This window comes from Seriola aureovittata, chromosome 2, assembly GCF_021018895.1.
Source record: "Seriola aureovittata isolate HTS-2021-v1 ecotype China chromosome 2, ASM2101889v1, whole genome shotgun sequence".
NCBI classification, from domain to species: Eukaryota; Metazoa; Chordata; class Actinopteri; order Carangiformes; family Carangidae; genus Seriola; species Seriola aureovittata.
In genome coordinates this window covers 29,474,959-29,496,138 of record NC_079365.1, presented here as the reverse complement: position 1 = coordinate 29,496,138, position 21,180 = coordinate 29,474,959, and the positions used below count along the sequence as shown (strand labels likewise).

Below are 21,180 nucleotides of genomic sequence, written 5' to 3'. Positions count from 1 at the left end.
AATAAAACATGAAAAATATCAAAGTGTATGTTGTGACTGTTTTGGTTGTTTGTTGTTTATGAGTTAAAACAGTTTAGAAACAGACAGAAAACAACCACCATCAGAATTCATGAGTCATAGTTAATGTATGTGGAGGAGACGCTTTTATTGTGAAGGATCAGTGCCGGAAGTGTTTCTGTTGCAGTGTTGCTGAAGCCGAGGAAGCGAAAGTGTGTGTGAGGAGCCAATCACGGTGTGAGGAGCCGCTGAAGCTTCGTTATCCAGATGTTAAAGTGATGTTGTGATGTTTAATGTTGAGATGACGTCGACAACTATGGAGCTTGTTCCTCTCGCGTGCCTCTGTGTCCTGACTTGGTCTGGAACAACGTTTGCTGATGAACACGGTGAGAAAACTAAAGCCTCAGACTGATAATCAGCCTGAACTGTGTTTATTATCAGTAACTGTGTTTTATTGTTTTATTGAAATGAAGAAGCTGTAAACATGCAGCGGTCTGGAGCCAGAGTACTGGGACAATGAGGCTGCTCGCAGGTTAACGGCTGGATGACGTCACCACCTGCACCTGTCACATCAGTGTTCAGCTCCGTGTGAAAATAAAGATCAGCGACACAGTGTGACGTAATATTATTGGTAATGATTAGCGCTGATCAATATTAAAACATCAGGTGACGTCATTAAACGGCAACATCCTTCAGGTTAATATCAGTCGTATAACAGCTGATCAGTTCGCGGGTTCAGGGCGTCGTCTACATCCTGTCCTGACTGAGAGTCAAAACACCTGAGTGGCCGCGAGCTGAAGCTTTTTGTGAATAAACTAAAGTTCAGTAACAACAACGAGATAAAAACCAGAGACAGTTTTTCTGTTGTTTAGTTCCGTGTTGCACATTAATATTCATGTACATATTCTGATCCAGACAAAGCTCTGTATCAATATTAACATGAACTTCCTGTTTATTCAGATCAATGTCAACATGTTTTTCTCTCTGTGACTTTTAAATTCTCATTATAAATGAATTAGTTTTGTTCACTAGTTTTCATGAACTCAGTCACAGCAGCTGGTGCTCAGGTGTCACAGCTGCCTCAGGCAGGTGGAGGTGTGTCCTGTGAACTTGGCTCATTGTAGCTGATAGTTTATTGATTATTGTAACAACCAATATGGAGATCAATATCTGACCAAATTGTTTTCATATTTCTGGGTTTATTCTCCTTCTTGACAAATATGTGAATGTTTATGTGTTTTCATATAAAATCATGAATTCACCTTTTCCATTAATTTAACTTCAGTTTGTGTTGAAACTGTGTCAAACAGGTTTTGATTGAACTGTGTGATCATTGAGGAGGATGTAGTTTGTGTTGCTGTTGAACTGCATTACATTGTATAGAGAGGTGTTTCTGTTGTTTAACCGTCCTCATTGATTTAAATCAGAAGCGGTTCAATGATTTTTCAGAGATTCTTCCTCCTTTCGATCCTGACTGACAGTTTCACTGATTGTGTCACTTCTGACTTTTATCTCTGATGAAATATAAAACCTGTGTGTCTGAGGTGAAATGAAACTGAAGTGTAGTGACCACAGTTCATACTCATGTACATATTCATAGCTTCTTTTTAACCTGATTACTCTGCGTGTGATCACACTGATTAATGCTCGTCTTGTCTTCCAGGTCCAGCTGTCATCAACATGGTGGTGAAAGAAGGGAATGAGGCCATTTTACCCTGTTCCCTGAGCTCCACGAGCATCAAGCAAGAGGTGTTTGACTGGAAGAAGGACGGTCAGAAGGAGGTGTTCCTGTATGATAGGGGCAGTACTTACGACGAGAAACGTTCAGGTCAAGATGACCACTTCAAAGGACGGGTCTTTCATTTTCCAGAACATCTGGAGTTTGGTAACGCCTCCATAGTTATCAGAAATACAAAGGTGGCTGACAGTGGAAACTACACCTGTGATTTTCCATTTCATCAGCCAATCAGACGATCCCACATTGTGCTTGTTGTTGGTGAGTGTTTCCAGGAAACAGTTCAACAGACGGCTGCTTATAACAGACGTGATTGGGTCAAGTGTCCTCGATGGGCTCAGATCAAGTTCTCATCCAGAGGTCAGAAACACATCTGGCATGGACGAGGCTGCAAGTTAGCTTCAGCTAGACGCCACATTGTTACTGCTGAGTTCATGACGTGTTGTTTAAATCATAATCACAAGAAGCCGAGTGTGAAAAACCTTCACATCAGCCTGTGAGACAGAGTCAGTGAAGCCAGATAACTCAGAGACATCCTGCATCCTGCATGGCTCAGGACCAGCAGAGAGCTGAGCAGGTCCTGCCAGATGTGTTTCTGACTTTCTGACTGTGACCCGTCCAGGACCGACACACACCAGTCTCACCTGTAAATGTGCTGCCAGCTTGAGATAGTTTCTTAAATCACAATTGCTCTAACATCATTGTGTTTTCTTTTGTCTTTTAGATCCTATCTTAACCTGTTAGGGTTCATTTTAATTATGTGCATTTCTGTCTCTTAACACCTTCCCATTTTAAACTGTGTATAATACCAAGACCAGGAGGAACTGATGCATTTCCACTGCATCACTGTAAAGCAAACTGTCAGAGGTTTCATCAGCTGTGTTGATCTTACTTACAGCTCTGAGACACTTGAACTGATGAAGGATTAAACTGGAAAACATAGAAGCTCTCTTCTTCTTTTGCTTCCCCCTCATATTTCAAATACAATAAATCAGTCAGAGTAAGAGCTATCAGGCTGAAATTATCAGGATCTCTTCATCAACTTGTATACAACATTTGTACCAAATTTCACATTGATAGACAGAAGTGTCTCTGAGATATTTCAGAAAGTGCAGTACAGAGCATCTCCATCAGATGACTACAGAGCTTTATAAAACCTCTCCAAAGTCACCAAATAATGAAGATAAATGTCTTTTATGACTCTGAAAAATGTCCCTAAATGTTAAAGTTGACTAAAAGAAGCTGTTGTTAATATTTAGATAAAGATTTACATATTTAGTTTCATTGAATCGTGTCTCTTTTGACTGATAATAAAGTTTCTCTGTTGTGTCGGTGTCCCTCCACCACAGAGAGTCCAACTACATTAACTTCCATATATGGTCAGGCAGGTAATTTTACCGGCTACAAACTCAGAGCGTTTTCACGGTGCTGACTTCCTATTGGATGATTGTAGCTGTCAATCAAAGGTACTTGACGTTCGTGAAAATGCGCTCCTCTGATTGGCTGATAGTATTAAAAGACAGTTATATTCGTCACTTTAGGTCTTAGAAAGATGCTGATTGGTTTGTTTTGTTCCAGGGTGTTTCCTGATTTCAGAGATACTGAACATCATTGGTCAAATATTTTGTCAAAACTTTAAAATTGGCCGCAATGTCGTTGATTTGGAAGTTTAAGGAAAAGCGTTGAAACTAAAGGAAGGAAATAATCCACTTTTATTCTGGTAGTTTTTATTTCCGCTTGAAATCAAACGAGCTGAATTTAATCGGTGATGTCTCCCCTTTAAAACGAGCCCAGTTTGTTTTTAAATGTCTGTTTTTCCACCTTTACACGCCTTTTCACTGCAGCAACACAGGTTAGCAAACTTACCGCTAACGGTTTACTGCCGTAAAGGGAAACGCAAATCTTTTTATGTCGTAAATCCCTGGTAAAGATTCTCAGGTACGTTGAAAAAATGAACATCTGAGCTTTCAAATGAGGTGTCACGTGTGTGTATTAACGTTTGTGGTCGATATGAAAATATATATTATATTTATTTAGTCCGTTTACATGTAAATCTCGGGTCGCATGCAACCTCCGCGCTATAAAAGGTTAAAAGACAGAACAGCGGAAAATATCCCAGGTGAGTCCTGATTCTGATGACGTCATTGTTTTGTTTTAACTTCTTCTATTTTACATGACAGCATTTGTACATCACTTATTGGGTAAAGACATCCACCTTTCACCACCTTTCATCTTCATGTTGCTCACATGAATCTCAGTGAATATTCTGAATTTAAATGATAAAACATGAACAAACCTGTTTTTTCATTTTTTTCAAAGCCACCTTACTTTGTTAAAAAGTTTTTTTTACATCATGTCCTATTAAACAGAGCAGAGATGGTAACAGGATTATAGTGGGATTTTCTTTTTCTCTCTCTCTTCCTTTATGTTTTCTTTCCTGTTAAACACACTGTAATCCACATGTACAAGCAGAGAAGAACTAAAAGATCCTGGTATTAAATTTTCTACATAATTTATTGTTTATATTCACAGGTGCGGCTCCAGAACCGTCCGTCAAAATACTTGGTGAAACACAGGACGGAGTGCAGCTGCAGTGTGTCGTTCGAGGTGCTTCACCCAAACCTGATGTCCAGTGGCAGGACAGTGATGGAAAGACTCTTCCTGCTGAAGAACCACAGGTCTCTGAAAGAGGAGGCAGCTACGACATTATCCTCCAAACTACTGTGACCAAGACCGACACCTATCGCTGTGTAGCCACACAGGAGGAAATCAGACATCAGGTTCATGCTGAGACGTATGTTCCTGTCCCTGGTGAGTTACTTCATATTTGTGTTTTTATACTCAAGTAACTTTAATTGTTCATTTGTTATTTAGTTTTCAAAAATGTTTCAGTTTGTTCAGACTGAACATGAAGAAAATAAAGTTGAAAATGTTTCAGACTGAGTCAGATTTGTTGAGACTCCTGGTGATGAATCTACAGAGAGAAGAGGAAGAATCAGAGGATGAGGAGGGAAATAACAGAGAGAACTGGAGTCTGTAGTAAATTCTCAGATCAGTCTGATCAACTGTCACATGAACAAACACACTGACAGTTTGTGTTGATTCCTCGTCGACTTCAGCTGCTGTCTGTCTGGTCAATAGACAGAGTGACTGTAAAAACAGTCCAGAGGTGAAATTCATTGACATGAGGCTAAAATGAATCAGTGTTGAGTCTGAATTCACCTTTCAGCAGCAGCAACATCATTAACTCTTGTGTTTGTGTGATGTGACTCTGTCCAGCTGTGAAGGACTGTTATATGAGCTGAACATGATCCACAGTTTCACTCTGATTGTTTCGTTCCTGCTTTTTGTGTCAGAGAAAATGTTTGAGGACAGAAACTGTGTGATTGAGAAGTGGAGTTCAACATGAACCTTTGAGTCCTGAAACACACATCTGAGCTCTGTCTGCTGAAGTGGCACTTTTCCTTCCTTTAGGAGGTGAACACTTACAATCACCAGGCTGTTTTAATATGTTCAAACATGAAGTCTGATTCTGAGAAGCTGATGAGGTTCAATACTTGGGCATCAACTTTGGAGCCAAATCCCACAGATTAATTATTTTTCCAACATTGAAGTTTTTCCTCAGTCACATAAAAGAAGCAAGTTTTGCTGCCCAGATGTTTCCAGCTGCAGTTGTTCCCTGTCCTGCACAGACTGAGGCTCAGCTCTAACTCTGAGCCCCTTTTATCTTCAGTCTGCAGCTACTTTCCAGCTGAGATGACGACAGACACCAAACGAGGCCTGTAGTGTTGGTCCACAGGCTGCCTGTACTGTTCCTGTTCTCATTCCCTTTGAGGCGTCTTGTTCACATTAGAGTCCTGGAGCTGGAGGCAGCAGCTGTTTGTAAAGTCACACTGGGTTTGACTAGTTATAACTGAAGCGGTTACATAGAGGAGATTCATTCATCACTGGATTAAAGTGGGTTAAACCACACAAACTAGTTCTTCCACAGAGCTCTGCTGTTAGAAACATTTACACCCACTAATGACAAAACTAGTTTGATGCAGAATAAACAATCTAGTTTAAAGTGTAAAAGATAATGGAGGAAATCTTTGAGCTGGCTCTAATGTGAACTGTTATAGTACAGAGTTGTAGTGTGAAGAGAGACAACAAGCATCATCATCATCATCATCATCATCATCACAGAGGTTAATGAGCTCTGGCTGAATATGTCCTGAATGTTAAAGACATCAGTGTGATTCACATCAAGTATCATTTCATAACATGACACAACATGGCCGACATTATAATCAGTGAATCCATGAGACTGTGATGTCAGACTGAGTCGTGCTCTTCATCACCAGTAAACTGATCTTCATGTGTAAAATCAGTGGAGCGTCTCTTTACAGACACATGAAGAAGAAGCTTTGGAAACATAGATTCACCTCTCGTCTCGTTCCAGCTTGATTTGGTCCGTGGAAAATATTTGATGGAAAGTTCATCTTCATGTTGCTCAAATGGATCTTAGTGGATTTTAGGGTGTAGGATGAATTGAGATGATGAAACATGAAGAAAGGTGAAGTTTTAAAGGAGAATAAATGAGAACGCTCTCCTTCCTTCTGACTAAATAAAACACACTCCAGTTAAATCTCTGATCAGCTGCTGCTGCTGCTACAGAAGAAGAATCACAACAAACCTGATGATCAGTTTTCATTCTGGCAGCATGAGACACTCAGTGACACTTTATTAGGTACACCTGTACAATCTACTGCAACTCGGTCCAACAGCTCTGCCATAAATTCACCTTTACAAAGTTTATAATGTTCAGTTTGTGTGGACTTTGTCAGAAATGTGTGGATTGAATTCTGTGTTTGTCACTGAGCTCATAGTTAAAGGTGGTGTTGTACTGGACTACATTATACTGAGAGGTGTTTCTATTGTTCTGTCCTCCCTGTTTACAAACATGAGGGGGTCAGAATATTAGGAACACCTCTGAATATAACACAGTCCAGTACAACACCATCACTGACTCTGAGCTCAATGCTAAAACATAGAAGTGAATGAACACCTCTATGACTGTGTCAGAAAACTGAACATGATCAGCATCATAGAAGTCGACTTCATGACACAACAGTTGTGTTGGATGGTGTTAGATTGTACAGGTGTCCCTAATAAAGTGAACACTGAGTGTCTCACTGACACAGTGAAGCCCTGAGAACAGAAGAGCAGCTCATACTTTGAAGACCATGAGTTCAATGTTTTATAACACATTCTTTTACATCTCAAACAACAAATTTCACACGATTTCATTTCAAGATCAATCGAGTGAAACAGAAACTGATCAGAAATTCAAGTGTTTTCCAAACTGTATATTTGCTTCTGTCATTAGACGAGTCAGAAACAGTGTTTTCCAGTTGAGGTCAGTGGATGTAGCAGGTCCTATCAAACAGAGCTGGGATGGTGTTTGAGGTTCAAACTGTGATTTTCTCTTTTTCTTTCTCTTCCTTTGTGTTTCCTCTTAAACACACTTTACTCCACATATACAAGCAGAGAAGGTCGAACTAAAGATCTTGGTCTGACACAGACTTGTGACCATTTAAAGGAGAAACCAACAGAAAGTGTCTCAGTCAGGTTTTGGTCACCACATTCAGCCAGATCATCTTCACTGCTCCTTGTCATTGATTGTCCAAGTGTCTGAACTCCCCTGGAGGATGAACACATTCTCCATAAAGATATTCCCTCATCAGGTGTTTTGATGATGGTGGTGGAGAGCGCTGTCTGACACCTGGCTCTAAGATCTACCATAGGTTTTCAACTGGGTGGAGATCTGGTGACAGTGAAGGTCACAGTTTCTGATCCACATCATTTTCAGTCTCATCAGACCTTCAGTGCCCCCTGGTGGTCTGTGGATGGAGACGCTGTCGTCCTGTTTCTCTGTCGTTTCTCTGCTTCTTCCTTTAATTTGTCTCCGTCTGTGTCTGACCCTGAAAATGTTCTTCATACGTTCATGTTGATGTTCACAGGTGCAGCTCCAGAACCGTCCGTCACAATACTTGAACAAACAAAGGACCAGGCGCTGCTGAAATGTGTTGTTCGAGGTGCTTCACCCAAACCTGATGTCCAGTGGCAGGACAGCGATGGAAAGACTCTTCCTGCTGAAGAACCACAGGTCTCTGAAAGAGGAGGCAGCTACGACATTATCCTCCAAACTACTGTGACCAAGACCGACACCTATCGCTGTGTAGCCACACAGGAGGAAATCAGACATCAGGTTCATGCTGAGACGTATGTTCGTATCAACGGTGAGCTTTGTCTCAGTCACATTTTTATATCCAGTTAATTGTAAATGTTCATGTGTTATTAGTTTTCAAATCCTCCTCGTCTGTCTGAACCTGAAACCAGGAGTTAACAGATGTTCACCACTTGACTCCTTCACTAACATCTGGCTGTGGTTTGTATTGAATGTGACTGTGTGCAGCTCACTAAAGCAGGTGGGCTGATTGAACCAATCATAGGTGCTGTATGAGAGAAGCTTCAGGCTGTAGAGGACACATGTGGTGTCACAGTGTGATATACAGCTGTGATCTCCAGCCAGATGTGTGACTCTGCTGCAGCTTCCTGACAGCAGAAGTTGTCAGTGTCAACAGGCTGAACTTAGATTGTTCTCCAGTGAATGAAGCAACAACTCCTCTTTGTTTCTCTGTGTTCATGTCAGCACAGTAAACACACTGAGAGGTTTCTCACTGAAGCTCCAAGAAAAGCTTCAGACGTCTCTCAGCTTTTAGCTTCATTTATTGTGAGTGAAGCGTGGACCCGAGCTCAGAGGCTGATCTGTTTAACAAAGCTCATCAGTACCGGCTGTAACAACAACTATCATGAGATGAAGATGTGCTGACAAGAGGTGATCCAGAGTCCATCACAGCCTGGGCTCAGGGTGTAGAAAACCTGGGCTGGAGACAGATTGTCACACACAGTTTCAGATCTCAGACACAGCAGGAGTGAAGCAGAAGTCAGATGTAAACAGCCTAAAGTGGAGGTGGCAGGACAGTGATTCAAACACCTTCCTACTGATGAACAACACGTCTCAGACAGAGGAGGAAGCTGCAGCATCACCCTCCTCACTACTGAGACCAGAACCAGAACCCAGCTCTCAGCCGTGCAGCCGAGCAGGAGGAAAGAGGCCGTGAGATCCGTGCTGACATCACTGTGCCTGGTGACATTCATCCCAGTGCTGTTTTCATCTGCTCATCACTGTAGATCATAGGAGCATGAACACAGTTAGTTGTTCTCTTTGTGAAGCTGTGACGTCCAGTCTGATGGACATGATGTGAAGTTACACTCTGAGTCTCACATTGACTTTCTGTGTTTTCAGTTCCAGAGAGTCACACTGGATGGAAGGTTTCTACTGCAGTTCTTGGTGTTATTTTAGGTGTTGTTCTTCTAGCTGTGCTTAGAGCCAAGGGCTTCATTAAATGTAGTAAAGGTAAGTTTAAATAAGTTATTGTCTCAACATTTTCATAATGAAGAAACAACAAAACAACAAAGTGTTTTCATGTATCTGATGTTCAGAGTCTGACAGTTGTGTTCATCTTCTCAGACGAGCAGCGTTCTGTTGTTATTTACTCTCAGGGTGAGATCAGCTCACCTGGATTTTCCTGAATATAATTTTGTTTTCCCTCCTGCAGGTCAATCAAAGAAAAGTGTCCCTGATGAAGAGCCTCACCTTTACCTGTGAAGCTGCTGCTGAAGTGTGTGTGTTGTTGTCGGTCTGTTTTGTTAGAATCACTTTGAGTTTCAGACCAAGACAGTGAGACGTGTTGTTGGCTTCACTTATTTCAGACAGTGTGAGAGTTCAGACCTGGTTTTAAAGGTAGAGTTAGTTTCAGGTTCAGGTCAGGATCAGGGTTGTGGTTCAGCAGATAGGTGTGATGGTCCTCAGGTGAAAGGTGAGGTTGTTGTGGTGGTGAATGGTCCTGTAGCTCATTCTGATTTCATATGGAAACATTAACACGACCACAATCTGTCCCTGAGTTTAACCAAGTGTTTTTATACTGTCCTCAAAACGGGTTTTACCTCTCAGCGTCATGGACAGTTACAGCACGACTCCCCCCGAACTAACCAGCTAGCTAACAATAATAATGAGAACATATAAAAATGTACAGTCGTTCTCACAACAATGGACCCAGTTAAAAAGGGACCTGATTGAACTTGTGATAAAAGTGACTTTTAAGAACCAACTTGAATGATTCAACTGATTTTTCATGCTGAGTTTTAAAGTGTTGAAAGCTCAGTGTGTGTGAACGACAGAGGCACATTGTGAAGCTCTTTGAATAAAAGTTCAAGTTTTAGACCAAAGGTGTGAAGAAATGGTAAATTTGGGGCATTTTGTTTGGTCCAACAGGTAGTTTTTAAGTGAAGGTGTGGTTTAATGACAGACTCATGTATAAAGGCTTTAGCTGCCCTGCAGTGCCTGTCTTACTGCAGCAGGACCAGGAGGGGGCAGTGTGTGAGTGTGTGAGTGACAGAGACACATTGTAAAGCTCTTTGAATAAAAGCTCTATATGAATGAATCCATTGATTAAATATTATCAAACTGCTTGTAGCTGTTCACTGAGTTTGACGTGGACATTGACACAAACATCAGAGTCACTGAAGTAAAACCTGCTGCTCTGCTGTAAATGAATGTGAAACATTTTGTAGCTAAAGTGAAACATAATGTGACTTTTATTTATTATTATGAAATCTGTTTTTTTGTTGCTTTACATTATTTTGGACAATCATGTGTTGCTTGTTTTTATTTTGTTAAGGTGCTGATCCAGAGTCTGTCAGGTGCAGTTACAGTCTGAACTGTTGACTGTTGTTGACTGTGATATTTGAATTGTCTCTCTCTGACAGTGAGTTTGTGTTTATGTTGTCAGCTGATGACGCAGTTTCAGGGTGTCATGTAATTTCAGGCAGAGCTTCATCATTTCTGTCCAACAGTTTGAATAAAACAGTAAAAATATCAAAGTGTTTGTTGTGACTTGTTTTTTTCTGTCTGTTCAAACTGTGACAATAGAAACTAAAGTGATTTTACTGTGTTGGTCAGATCTTTATTTTGCAGCAGCTGTTTTTTGATAGAAACTTTGAGGATAAGAAATTGTTGAAACACTCAAACATGAGTTTGGACTTTTTTCTTGGAAAAACAACTGAGCCAGTCTGAACTTTGTAGGTGAGATGAAGAACATGGACGTCATCTTCCTGCACCAGAGGAACAATCATAAGTATTGATGAGGTTGAGGCAGCTGCAAAGACTGATCATCATTAGATTCGGACACTGCAGACATCACAGGACGGAGCTTCTAAGTCCATCAGCCTGTCAGTTCTGGGAAAGCAGTCCACATGGACTCAGTTTGACTTATTGCCACATCTCATGTCTGGACTGGGATCCTGCCCTTCACAGACGGTATTTGTAAATGTGACTTTTAATTATTGACAGTGCATATTGCAAGTGGAAGTAAAACAGTAAAACTACAACATTATGAGTTATTTTCTAAATGCAAATGCTCAGAAGGTTCAAATATTAGTGCGGTTTAAAAGTACAGATGAAGTAAAGCTTTAAATTAATGTCAGTGTGAAGATAAAGTTCTGCTCAGGAGAACCGTGTATGTTACAGTCATGTGATACACATCAACCATTAATCCATCAGAATTAATAGGTCACAGTTAATAGATGTGGAGTTGGTGCTTTTATTGTGAAGGATGCGTGGCGGAAGTGATGCTGTTTCGCTAGCTTTGCTAACTTTACATGAGCTGGAGACGAAACCGAAAGTAAGTTGCGTTCATCAGGAGGGAAGATACGCACTTAAGACTCAGGAAAACAGCAGCCAAGTATTTGTTTTTAGGTGGTCGGCGTTTATCTCTCGTTAAATACGAATCAATTCTCTGATCGTATTATATTATATCATTATTGTTTGTTATATACAATTGTTAAAGAGCTTCACCTGCTAATTACTTCTGGGAATGTAACCGTTAACGTCTCCGAGGAAGTAGCAGCTAGTTAGCCGTTAGTTGGGCTAACTCTGACAACAGTTAGCCTTGAAGTGCTAGCACTGCCGTCGCACTAACTAGCTAATACAATGGTTAGCCCGAGGACTCCGACGCTTCTGTCTGCCTTCATCTGTCTTCTGTCTTTGACTGGAACAACATGGGGAGATGTGCAAGGTAAGAGAGACTGCGGTCAGGCCATCTACACTTCCGAGAGAAGCGGTCGAGCTATCTTCCCCTAAAACTCGAGTGCGCGTCTACATCGCTTTGTACGGTAAAGCGTGTGGGCGCGACACGGATTTCATGGTCCCTTTATATTCACTATTTAAATCCACCAGGCTGTATCTTATAATGTAACTCTGACTCAATGGTTGTTAAAAACCATTTCTGTTAAAAAAAACTAATAAAATGAACTAAACTGCCAGTAAATGTTTGTTCTTTTCCCCAATCATTTCTAATAATTAGAGAATCAAAGCATTATCCTATGCAGTTTTAGGCATATGTTAAAAAATTTGATATAATATTGAATCAAATTGTTATCAGAAAACTCCACCATATTCATATACCTGTCCTCAGGTACCAGCAGTGACGTCATCAGAATCCTGAGTCCTGATTGTGATGACGTCACTCTTTACGTCTCCAGTTCTGTTTGACATGAGAGTAATTCTACATCACTTAATGGATGGAGACATTTAATCTGTTCATCGCTTTGATCTGTTCAGATTTTACTGATCTAGAAGGTTTTTTAAGTTTCATTGTCAGAATTTTATATTTATTGTGCTAAGCAGGTATGGATCATGGACAGATGCATTATGGGAGTGGGCAGAAGGTAATGTGGAAAAAACAAACTGTCCTGCCCAATGAAGAACAAATATTCAAAATTACATTTTACACTTAGTCAACAGTTTATTAGCTGAACCTCAGAAAAACAAACTGATAAATGCTGCATTTACACAATGACTTTATTTAGAGCTTCACAATTCACCTCACACACACACACACACACACACACACACACACACACACACACACACACACACAGCATTAGACACTCAGTGACCACTTTATTAGGTACACCTGTACAATCTCTGTACAATTGAGATTGAAGAATTAACGTAACACACACGTCACCAGAATATACTGAGACTCTGTGAAGTTCTTCTTCTTGGCTGTAATTAGATCAGAGAGACGGAGCTTCATTAACACTGATGAGGAATCTCAGTTTTACAGCAGCAGAGTCACAAGAATCACAAACAACATAAAGACTCAAAGGTGCAGAGAAGATTTTAGTCTTTAATTAGAAACTGAAGTGAAACTAAAAAGTATAATTGACCTGTAAATATATTCCATAATAGAGACTGTTAATAATGTGAGTCCATGAATTGACACAGAGACTTTGAAAGTGCAGTGTTTCCTGAAACATGTTGAGTTCACAGCTGGTAAATGTGATGTTCAGCCACTGTGCTGCAGTGAGGCTCCTGTATGACCAACATGTTGTAGAGACACTTTCTTCATCAGCTGCTGCAGGTTGTTGCTTTGCTTGTTTACAAGCAGAACTTCCTTAAAGTCCAACATCAGGTTTTGACTTGAAGAGAAAATGGAAAAGAAAACAAGAGTGAAGCTGTTTCTACATCTGGTCACTGATCATCCTCCTCTGTCTGAACCTGAAACCAGGAGTTAACTCATGTTCACCACTTCACTCGTTTACTAAAGTGAGTCGTTCACTACAGCAGCGAGGCTGATTGAACCAATCACAGGAGCTGATTGATCAACTTATTTTACTGCAGCATTTTTCAACAGGATTCTAAAGTCACAGGCAACATGTAGACGTTTATGTTTCTCTGTAACTGAGACTCTATTTCAAAAGATTTTCACAATGTAAACCAAAATAAAAGATGGAGATTGTGAGGATTTATAATATGTTGGTTAAACAAAGACTCAGGTTTTCAGTCAGAAGCTTTTCCAGAATCCAGTAAATGAAAAACATTGTAATGAAAGGATGGGTCCCCTCGGTGGAGCCAGTGGACAGAAACTCTGATGATGACGGACATCTGTGGATGTAAACCTGTTTATTCAGCAACTAATGATTCACAATTAATACAATGAAACGAAATAATTAAACAGCTAAAGGGACAGAAAAGAGTTTTCCTTATGAAGTCTCATACATGCACAATTTCTCCTTCAGAAATGCTCTTTCTAACACCTTCAGGATGAAGGAACTTTCTCTTCTTCAGGCTGTTTTTCTCCCTCTTCTTGTTCAACACGTCTTTGTCATTAAAATGTGTTAATACCAGGAAGCTGAGGAACAATGTCAAAATAAAAGCTCTAGTTTTATTTGCACAGACAAAAGACAGATGTTTCTTTCTTTTTAAATGTTGTTCAATAAGTATAAAAGATAAAAACTCCAGATAGAAAATGATAAATATATGTGAAAGAAAGAAAGGAAGAATGAAAGAAAGAAAGAAAGAAAGAAAGGAAGGAAGGAACAAGTGTAAATATACAGTCTGACAGTTCAGAGGATTTTCTGAGGACAATCTAACTTTCTTGTTTTATCATCAGTTGATGTTTTGTTTGAACAACAGACACGTCTGTCTTCACTTAATTACCCTGCAGGTAAACATACTGATTAATACCTGTTTTTATCTTCCAGGACCAGAGATCAAAGTGACAGAAGGGAGTGATGTGACTTTACCCTGTTCCATCACAGAGGACATTGAGTCATGGCGCTTTGAGTGGAAGAAAGACGGTCAGAAGGAGGTGTATGTGTTTGATTCAGGCCTTTCTTCCAGTCAGGGTCTATCAGGTCAACATGAGCAGTTCAAAGGTCGTGTCTCTCATTTTCCTGAGAAACTGAAGAATGGCGACGCCTCCATAAAGATCAGAAACACGAAGGTGGCTGACAGTGGAAACTACACCTGTGAATTTCGACACCTTCCAAATCATAAATTCCTCCTGAAGCTTCTTGTTGGTGAGTGCTTTCATAACACAGCTGATTATTTACAGATGAGACGGGTTTAAGAGTCCCACATGGACTTTCATCAAATAGTGAGAATACACATCTGGCAGGACCTTGTCCCCACAGCGCTGCAGTCACATCTGGACTGATTCCCTTTGTATCAAACGTTTGATATTTGTGACACGTTGTAGATTATGTCGTCGTGCTCAATCAACGTTCAACAGTCGAGTCTCTTCTGACTCCACGACTGTAGTTCCTGCTTCACGCAGCGAAGTGGAAACAGAGTTTGAAGTTTTCTCTCAAACCTCCTGAGATCAACACGATGAAAACCTTCAAGAAGAGACTTTATGAAAGTCAATTATCACGTCTCAGGTTTTATGCCCTTCAGACGACACGTTGAACAAACTAGTTTATTTTGATCTGTTCAGATTTTACTGATCTGGAAGGTTTTTTAAGTTTCATTGTCAGGATTTTATACTTATTGTGCTAAGCAGGTATAGATCATGGATAGATGCATTGTGGGAGTGCATGGATCATCATCATCATCATCATCATCACAGAGTTTAATGAGCTCTGGCTGAATATGTCCTGAATGTTAAAGACATCAGTGTGATTCACATCAAGTATCATTTAATAACATGACACAACATGGCCGACATTATAATCGGTGAATCCATGAGACTGTGATGTCAGACTGAGTCGTGCTCTTCATCACCAGTAAACTGATCTTCATGTGTAAAATCAGTGGAGCGTCCCTTTACAGACACATGAAGAAGAAGCTTTGGAAACGTAGATTCACCTCTTGTCTCGTTCCAGCTTGATTTGGTCCGTGGAAAATATTTGATGGAAAGTTCATCTTCATGTTGCTCAAATGGATCTTAGTGGATTTTAGGGTGTAGGATGAATTGAGATGATGAAACATGAAGAAAGGTGAAGTTTTAAAGGAGAATAAATGAGAACGCTCTCCTTCCTTCTGACTAAATAAAACACACTCCAGTTAAATCTCTGATCAGCTGCTGCTGCTGCTACAGAAGAAGAATCACAACAAACCTGATGATCAGTTTTCATTCTGGCAGCATGAGACACTCAGTGACACTTTATTAGGTACACCTGTACAATCTACTGCAACTCAGTCCAACAGCTCTGCCATAAATTCACCTTTACAAAGTTTATAATGTTCAGTTTGTGTGGACTTTGTCAGAAATGTGTGGATTGAATTCTGTGTTTGTCACTGAGCTCATAGTTAAAGGTGGTGTTGTACTGGACTACATTATACTGAGAGGTGTTTCTATTGTTCTGTCCTCCCTGTTTACAAACATGAGGGGGTCAGAATATTAGGAACACCTCTGAATATAACACAGTCCAGTACAACACCATCACTGACTCTGAGCTCAATGCTAAAACATAGAAGTGAATGAACACCTCTATGACTGTGTCAGAAAACTGAACATGATCAGCATCATAGAAGTCGACTTCATGACACAACAGTTGTGTTGGATGGTATTAGATTGTACAGGTGTCCCTAATAAAGTGAACACTGAGTGTCTCACTGACACAGTGAAGCCCTGAGAACAGAAGAGCAGCTCATACTTTGTTCCCATGTTTTAAATTCAATAACACTAAAGTTACTTTGTTTTATAGAATAATGTTCTTAACTGTAAACGTGTCATTGTAATGAGAGAGTTTACAGTGGTGATAAGTGACCAAACTTGCAGTTGAAAATATTTAGATTTTATCAAACATTGCTGACGTGTCATTAAGGTTGATGTTGTGTTATTTCACAGTTTTTCCCACGTCTTAAAAACTCAAATCCACATGTACAAGTTGAGAAGGAATGAAGAAAACAATCCCTCTGCTACACTTCTCATGGTGTTTTTGTTTTATAATATGTCTCATATATATGTTGTTTACATTATGTTCACAGGTGCAGCTCCAAAGCTGTCTCTCAGAATACTTGAACAAACAAAGGACCAGGCGCTGCTGCAGTGTGAGGTTCATGGTGCTTCACCCAAACCTGATGTCCAGTGGCAGGACAGTGATGGAAAGACTCTTCCTGCTGAAGCACCACAGGTCTCTGAAAGAGGAGGCAGCTACGACATTATCCTCCAAACTACTGTGACCAAGACCGACACCTATCGCTGTGTAGCCACACAGGAGGAAATCAGACATCAGGTTCATGCTCAGACCCACGTGTATATCTGTGGTGAGTTTCTTCCTCGTTGTGTTTTAAACTGTAAATAATTGTTTAAATGTCATAAATTATCCGCACAGACCCAGTACCAGATGTTGTAATAAGACTGTAAAGAGCCCATGTTGTTTAACCTGACTGGACCTTAGAGCTTCTGACTGGTATTCACATAAAACACATGGATCCAAGAGCCGTTTAACCATTTATTCGTTCAGGAAATGATGGTCATATTGATGGATGGATGATTTCTGCTGTACAACAAACAAAAAGCAAATAACTGCTACAAATAATAAAGAAAGAGTAACTAAAACATCTTATTATTAATGCATCCAAAGGAAAAAAGGAATCTCTCAAACATTCACCAGGGTTCTCCTCATCCTGTTAACAAAGAACATAGTTAAATACAAGATACAACTTTACGACTTCTGCTTCTAAATGAAACAATAAATAATATCAAACAAAGAACATTAGTCTCCATCAACTTACTGGTGCGGCAGCAAGGTCTCAAACAAAGGGATCTTAGTTGTACAAACCCAGAGCTTTTGTAAATTCCCATATGCAATCTCCTCCCCTGTCCTGACATGTGAATCACCAACCATCCAGTCTGACATGTCAGCTTGAGATTCTGGACAGATGTAGAAACAGCTGGTGTGACCTGGTCCTGAGGACAGACATGAAAACACCACATGAGTCAGATTCAGACTGAAATCATTAGAATCAGTGACGATTCTGTTCCACAGGTGAAAAGAAAAAAGGTTTTGAGATTGAAGAATTAACGTAACACACACGTCACCAAAATATACTGAGACTCTGTGAAGTTCTTCTTCTTGGCTGTAATTAGATCAGAGAGACGGAGCTTCATTAACACTGATGAGGAATCTCAGTTTTACAGCAGCAGAGTCACAAGAATCACAAACAACATAAAGACTCAAAGGTGCAGAGAAGATTTTAGTCTTTAATTAGAAAACTGAAGTGAAACTAAAAAGTATAATTGAAGTGTAAATATATTCCATAATAGAGACTGTTAATAATGTGAGTCCATGAATTGACACAGAGACTTTGAAAGTGCAGTGTTTCCTGAAACATGTTGAGTTCACAGCTGGTAAATGTGATGTTCAGCCACTGTGCTGCAGTGAGGCTCCTGTATGACCAACATGTTGTAGAGACACTTGCTTCATCAGCTGCTGCAGGTTGTTGCTTTGCTTGTTTACAAGCAGAACTTCCTTAAAGTCCAACATCAGGTTTTGACTTGAAGAGAAAATGGAAAAGAAAACAAGAGTGAAGCTGTTTCTAAATCTGGTCACTGATCATCCTCCTCTGTCTGAACCTGAAACCAGGAGTTAACTCATGTTCACCACTTCACTCGTTTCCATACGTCCATCACAGACTGAGCTCAGAGGCTGATCTGTTTAACAAAGCTCATCAGTACCGGCTGTAACAACAACTATCATGAGATGAAGATGTGCTGACAAGAGGTGATCCAGAGTCCATCACAGCCTGGGCTCCATAAAGATATTCCCTCATCAGGTGTTTTGATGATGGTGGTGGAGAGCGCTGTCTGACACCTGGCTCTAAGATCTACCATAGGTTTTCAACTGGGTGGAGATCTGGTGACAGTGAAGGTCACAGTTTCTGATCCACATCATTTTCAGTCTCATCAGACCTTCAGTGCCCCCTGGTGGTCTGTGGATGGAGACGCTGTCGTCCTGTTTCTCTGTCGTTTCTCTGCTTCTTCCTTTAATTTGTCTCCGTCTGTGTCTGACCCTGAAAATGTTCTTCATACGTTCATGTTGATGTTCACAGGTGCAGCTCCAGAACCGTCTGTCACAATACTTGAACAAACAAAGGACCAGGCGCTGCTGAAATGTGTCGTTCATGGTGCTTCACCCAAACCTGATGTCCAGTGGCAGGACAGTGATGGAAAGACTCTTCCTGCTGAAGAACCACAGGTCTCTGAAAGACGAGGCAGCTACGACATTATCCTCCAAACTACTGTGACCAAGACCGACACCTATCGCTGTGTAGCCACACAGGAGGAAATCAGACATCAGGTTCATGGTCAGACCCATGTTTATATCAGTGGTGAGTTTCTTCCTGTTTCTGTTTTTACAATTAAATCATTTAAATAGTTATTAGTTTTCAAATCCTCCTCATCTGTCTGAACCTGAAACCAGGAGTAAACAGATGTTCACCACTTGACTCCTTCACTAACATCTGGCTGTGTTTTGTATTGAATGTGACTGTGTGCAGCTCACTAAAGCAGGTGGGCTGATTGAACCAATCATAGGTGCTGTATGAGAGAAGCTTCAGGCTGTAGAGGACACAAGTGGTGTCACAGTGTGATATACAGCTGTGATCTCCAGCCAGATGTGTGACTCTGCTGCAGCTTCCTGACAGCAGAAGTTGTCAGTGTCAACAGGCTGAACTTAGATTGTTCTCCAGTGAATGAAGCAACAACTCCTCTTTGTTTCTCTGTGTTCATGTCAGCACAGTAAACACACTGAGAGGTTTCTCACTGAAGCTCCAAGAAAAGCTTCAGACGTCTCTCAGCTTTTAGCTTCATTTATTGTGAGTGAAGCGTGGACCCGAGCTCAGAGGCTGATCTGTTTAACAAAGCTCATCAGTACCGGCTGTAACAACAACTATCATGAGATGAAGATGTGCTGACAAGAGGTGATCCAGAGTCCATCACAGCCTGGGCTCAGGGTGTAGAAAACCTGGGCTGGAGACAGATTGTCACACACAGTTTCAGATCTCAGACACAGCAGGAGTGAAGCAGAAGTCAGATGTAAACAGCCTAAAGTGGAGGTGGCAGGACAGTGATTCAAACACCTTCCTACTGATGAACAACACGTCTCAGACAGAGGAGGAAGCTGCAGCATCACCCTCCTCACTACTGAGACCAGAACCAGAACCCAGCTCTCAGCCGTGCAGCCGAGCAGGAGGAAAGAGGCCGTGAGATCCGTGCTGACATCACTGTGCCTGGTGACATTCATCCCAGTGCTGTTTTCATCTGCTCATCACTGTAGATCATAGGAGCATGAACACAGTTAGTTGTTCTCTTTGTGAAGCTGTGACGTCCAGTCTGATGGACATGATGTGAAGTTACACTCTGAGTCTCACATTGACTTTCTGTGTTTTCAGTTCCAGGGTTCTCCACTGGACATGTTGTCGGTGCTGTTGTTGGGACTCTTTTAGTTGTTGGTGTTCTTCTAGCTGTGCTTAGAGCCAAGGGCTTCATTAAATGTAGTAAAGGTAAGTTTAAATAAGTTATTGTCTCAACATTTTCATAATGAAGAAAGAACAAAACAACAAAGTGTTTTCATGTATCTGATGTTCAGAGTCTGACAGTTGTGTTCATCTTCTCAGACGAGCAGCGTTCTGTTGTTATTTACTCTCAGGGTGAGATCAGCTCACTTGGATTTTCCTGAATATAATTTTGTTTTCCCTCCTGCAGGTCAATCAAAGACAAGTGTCCCTGATGAAGAGCCTCACCTTTACCTGTGAAGCTGCTGCTGAAGTGTGTGTGTTGTTGTCGGTCTGTTTTGTTAGAATCACTTTGAGTTTCAGACCAAGACAGTGAGACGTGTTGTTGGCTTCACTTATTTCAGACAGTGTGAGAGTTCAGACCTGGTTTTAAAGGTAGAGTTAGTTTCAGGTTCAGGTCAGGATCAGGGTTGTGGTTCAGCAGAATCAATAAAAACAATAAAAGTTCAAGTTTTAGACCAAAGGTGTGAAGAAATGGTAAATTTGGGGCATTTTGTTTGGTCCAACAGGTAGTTTTTAAGTGAAGGTGTGGTTTAATGACAGACTAATGTATAAAGGCTTTAGCTGACCTGCAGTGCCTGTCTTACTGCAGCAGGACCAGGAGGGGGCAGTGTGTGAGTGTGTGAGTGACAGAGACACATTGTAAAGCTCTTTGAATAAAAGCTCTATATGAATGAATCCATTGATTAAATATTATCAAACTGCTTGTAGCTGTTCACTGAGTTTGACGTGGACATCGACACAAACATCAGAGTCACTGAAGTAAAACCTGCTGCTCTGCTGTAAATGAATGTGATAATTTTGTAGCTAAAGTTAAACATAATGTGCCTTTAATTTTTTTATTTTGAAATCTGTGTTGTTGACATTATTTGGAACAATCATGTGTTGCTTCTTTTTATTTTTTAAGGTGCTGATGTAAAGTGAGAATAAGTGTTAATAAATTTGCCTTTTTATCTTTATGTAGTGCAGGCTTTGTTTGTATTTATTTCCACTTCCGTTTTTGTTTGTTGTAACTTCTATGCTTTTATTTATT

General features: G+C 40.6%; 1 protein-coding gene across 1 annotated transcript; it reads left to right on the top strand.

Annotated features, from left to right (window-relative positions):
* The first annotated feature begins 104 nt into the window (after window positions 1–104).
* On the top strand, window positions 105–21,106 carry LOC130177417 (hemicentin-1-like). The gene is made up of 12 exons (XM_056389151.1): window positions 105–383; window positions 1,661–1,993; window positions 4,265–4,543; window positions 7,735–8,013; window positions 9,084–9,194; window positions 9,397–9,442; window positions 9,551–9,657; window positions 14,387–14,704; window positions 16,617–16,895; window positions 18,684–18,962; window positions 20,025–20,135; window positions 20,338–21,106. The coding sequence occupies exons 1-12, from the start codon at window positions 284–286 to the stop codon at window positions 20,385–20,387; spliced, it is 2,292 nt and encodes a 763-aa protein (XP_056245126.1). The 5' UTR covers window positions 105–283; the 3' UTR covers window positions 20,388–21,106.
* Window positions 21,107–21,180: the final 74 nt, after the last annotated feature.